The following is a 3,852-nucleotide window of genomic DNA, read 5'->3' on the forward strand; positions in this document are numbered from 1 at the left end:
CAAAAGCTGAACGAGTTATTCTTCAGCCAATTTTCCCCTACTTTCTATTGGCTGAAATAAAACTTCCTTATACGCTGAAACAGCGCTGAAATATTTCTTTCTTCAGCAAGAAAGCTGAAACAGCAATCAGCACCTCAAAACAGCATACGATCAGAGAATTGGCGTTTTTAATCAGCAAAAATGTTTGTTGGGTTACGACCTAATCAAAACAAACTCTAGATTTGTTATAAAAAAAACTCCAGCTCTCAAGTTTGAGATATTTGAAATTTTTCAGTGTAGCTATTCCGAAACAAATCTAAAAATTGTTTTCCTATAATTTTAAAGCCGAAAGTTTTGTTCAGTGTACATTCCGAAAACAAAAGCCGACCGATTTTCTCGTTTTTCAACCCAAATAAATTTTGTTTTTCATGAATCCTAAAAGGTATCTAAGTTAAATTTAATTTGTAATTAAATTTCGAAGCACTTGCAGATTTTATTTTTTCTAGATATTATGGACAAACCAATACGCAAACCCTGGTGCAAAAACCTCTACGAGAACTCCGAGTACGAGGATAATTACACTGACCCTACATTCCTGCAAGATTTGAAAACGAACGTAAATCTGCAGACGTATACTTTCCAGGAAACATTTCTGGGGGCAGCCCGTCTCAGTCAGCAGATCTCCAATGTTACGATATTTCTTATAGTGTTTCACTACCTTTACACCGACGGCGTAAGTCCACAGAACATCCTGATCAAGGCTATGGTCGGTACTATCGTTGGATATTTTATTTACGCGGGAAAGAACCTGCGTATCAATCACGTGGTAGAAGATTCGAAAACGGCGTTAGCTGTGCTGATTTTTGGGTACATATTTTCTCCCCTTTTACACACCCTGACGGACAGCGTCAGCACTGATACGATATTCTCAATGACATTCCTGGTGTTGCTGTTGCATTTGATCTTTTTCGATTACGGCGTGTCGGCGGCCATCGTTTCCAAAGCCATCTCGCTAAACGCAGCCATCTTCGGAGCCATCTGTTTAGCTTCGCGTTTGTCGTCCTCGTTCCATGCGTTCGTTTTGCTGGAAGTGGCTGCCGCATATTTCGCACTCGGACCAATTCTCGTTGGTAAGGTTTTCTGCCTGCCAGTCCTATTCGGCACCGTCTCGGTTTGCTGTTACTTCCTTCTTCACATTTCGAGCACCATTTTCTGGACCTATGTCTCGACGTTGGCTTTCGTCAATGGGTTCTGTCCTTTTTTGTTCGTCCGGTTGCAACAGCACAAGAACAACATCAACGGTCCCTGGGATGAGGCTATCGTTGGCGATTTGAAACCGGAAAGTTCTTCCAATATTGTTAGTTAAGGCGTTTCCAGTAATTGATATGTTATCTAGTCATTCGTTTTTGAGAAATAAACTTTTTTCATTCATTTTTATACAATAATTAGAATGGTTGAAAAATTTTGAATAAAATCTACTCAGTCCGAAATTCCAATATGCTAAATTGCCAACACTGTCCTCAAACTACACTGAACGAAATCGGGCTATGAACAATATCGGAAATTCTAGTGTTTTTGCACTAATAGAAAATCTAATACTTTTTACGAGTTTGCTCATCGAATACAATTGCATGGTTTTAGTTTTTAATAAAATTTATCAGAAAATCCAATGAACTTTATAGAACGTCAAGTTTTTTTTTTTTTTTTTTTTTTAATTTTTTATTGGCTTTACCTCTATAACATAACCGGCCAAGTGTTGATTACTGTTCTACTTACATGTCTATTTCACATTCAATTACAAAATTAGCTATCGTTTTATATAATTCAATGTCTTTCTTTTTTAGTATCAAATGAATATCGGGTGGAATTCCTTTTTTCATTAAAATTCGCCAAATAGGTCTACGAAGATTTTCAAATCTGCTGCATGCGAAGATAATGTGATCAGGATCTGCGATGGATTCGCCACAACTACACGAAGCATCCAATAGGATACCATTCCTAGTGAGATGAGCAGGGAGTCGTGAATGATTTGATATTAATTTGGAAAGGATTACAATTTGTCTGCGGTTGAGATCCAAGCTACTAAACCATGGTTGGAGCGAAACGTTAGAGATGATGCTGTGACAGAAACGTCCTTTAGTTCCTGAATTCCATTTTGCTTGCCATTTGTGCATTGTTGTACGCCGAATCGGAAACTGGATGTCGAATGATGTTAAAATATAATCTGCTGTACCACCATTGATGCACGCACTTTTCGCCTCTTGATCTGCCAACTCGTTCATTGGAATACCTCTGTGAGACGGAACCCATATCAGATGGATTTCGTACCCCATTCTTTGACCTTCAAGAATGGATTCTTTTATATCGTACCAAGCAACGGGATATTTTTGATTGATGTTGATTTTTTGCAGGCTCGTGAGACAACTCAAACTATCGGATAGGATAATATACTGAGCAACAGGAAGACTTACGATCATTTTCGCAGCATGCCTGATTGCCAGAAGCTCTGCCATATAAACGGATGCTTTACTGTCGAGTTTGATCCCTTCTGCAGGTGTTCCAAAGTTATTTACCACAGCATAACCTGTGCCTTGTATATCTTTCGACCCGTCAGTTGCCAAGATTTTCGCGTTGGCATACACTTCCAAGAGATAGTTTGACACCAAATCAGCTGCCGATGAGTTCTGGTGTTCTAAACATAACCGTTTAACAGTGAGATCAATGGATATTTTTGTTCTTACAACTTCACGGTTGAACATGTAGCATGGGAGATTATTTAGAGGCTGTTCAAGTGGAATGAATTCGTTAAGCATTCTTGTTGCGCGGTGTATTCCCGTAGCCACTAAGCCACCGTCCAAGATCGGTCTGGAATATTGTCGATGCCAAGAAAGGAGTGACGCTCTTTTATTTACAAAACGCATGACCGCAAGTTCTCTTCTTTGTTGCAGCGGAATAATACCAGCCATCACTTCGAGTGAACCTGTGTGGGTGGTTTTTGTGGAGCCCAAACAGATTCGAATTCCTGCCCATTGTAGTCTATCCAAAATAATGGCTTCTTTTTGTGATAACTCCGTCATAAATATGGAACCGTATTCCAATATTGATCTCACACATGACTTAAAAATAACTAACAATGCTGCTGGATGTGCTCCCCATAACTGGCCCGATATGCTTCGTAAAAAGTTAAGATACGGAGCTGTACGTTTCTGTACCTCTCTAATATGACACGACCACGACAGATTTCGTGTGAGGTACATGCCGAGTAACCTCAGGGATCTGACGTATTCCAAAGTGCAACCGCCGATATTTATTTCTGGAGGATTATCGCATTGTTGTGTCGAGATCAGGAGGCACTTACATTTCGTCGGCGAAAGTTCTAACCCAAGGTCGAAAATATTTTCCACAACTATATCCACTGCCCTTTGGAGAGATTCGCAACTATGCTCCAGTGAGGTTCCTCTTACAGCAATTGTTGTGTCATCGGCGTAATTTACGGTTATCACATCAGGAGGGACACTGTTGATCAATCCACTGATCACAACATTAAAGCATAACGGACTTAGTGGAGATCCCTGAGGAAGGCCTTTCCACGTTGTCCTAGATATTGAATCTAATCCACTCGAAATGCACAAATTCCTTTCTTCAAACAGATGGAAGATACTTTTTACTAGACATTCAGGGACTGTTAATGAGCGTAATTCGCGGACCAGAACATTAATTTCCACGTTGTCGTAGGCGGCTTTGATATCGAGGCTACATATCACCACATGCTCTCTTCTTTTCAAAGCTAAGGAAGCTTCGTTAATCAGTGGAAACAACGCATCCATTGTTCCTCGTCCTTTCCTAAAACCGTTGATAGCTGAAGGGAACAGG

At 40.1% G+C, this 3,852-nt stretch overlaps 1 protein-coding gene across 1 annotated transcript; it reads left to right on the plus strand.

Moving 5' to 3' along the window:
• Positions 1-317: 317 nt before the first annotated feature.
• Positions 318-1,424, plus strand: LOC129751704 (phosphatidylinositol N-acetylglucosaminyltransferase subunit C). The gene is made up of 2 exons (XM_055747366.1): positions 318-421; positions 486-1,424. Exon 2 carries the CDS (start codon positions 491-493, stop codon positions 1,343-1,345), a length of 855 nt encoding a protein of 284 aa, XP_055603341.1. The 5' UTR covers positions 318-421; positions 486-490; the 3' UTR covers positions 1,346-1,424.
• Positions 1,425-3,852: the final 2,428 nt, after the last annotated feature.

This window comes from Uranotaenia lowii, chromosome 3 (genome assembly GCF_029784155.1).
Source record: "Uranotaenia lowii strain MFRU-FL chromosome 3, ASM2978415v1, whole genome shotgun sequence".
Lineage (NCBI taxonomy): Eukaryota > Metazoa > Arthropoda > Insecta > Diptera > Culicidae > Uranotaenia > Uranotaenia lowii.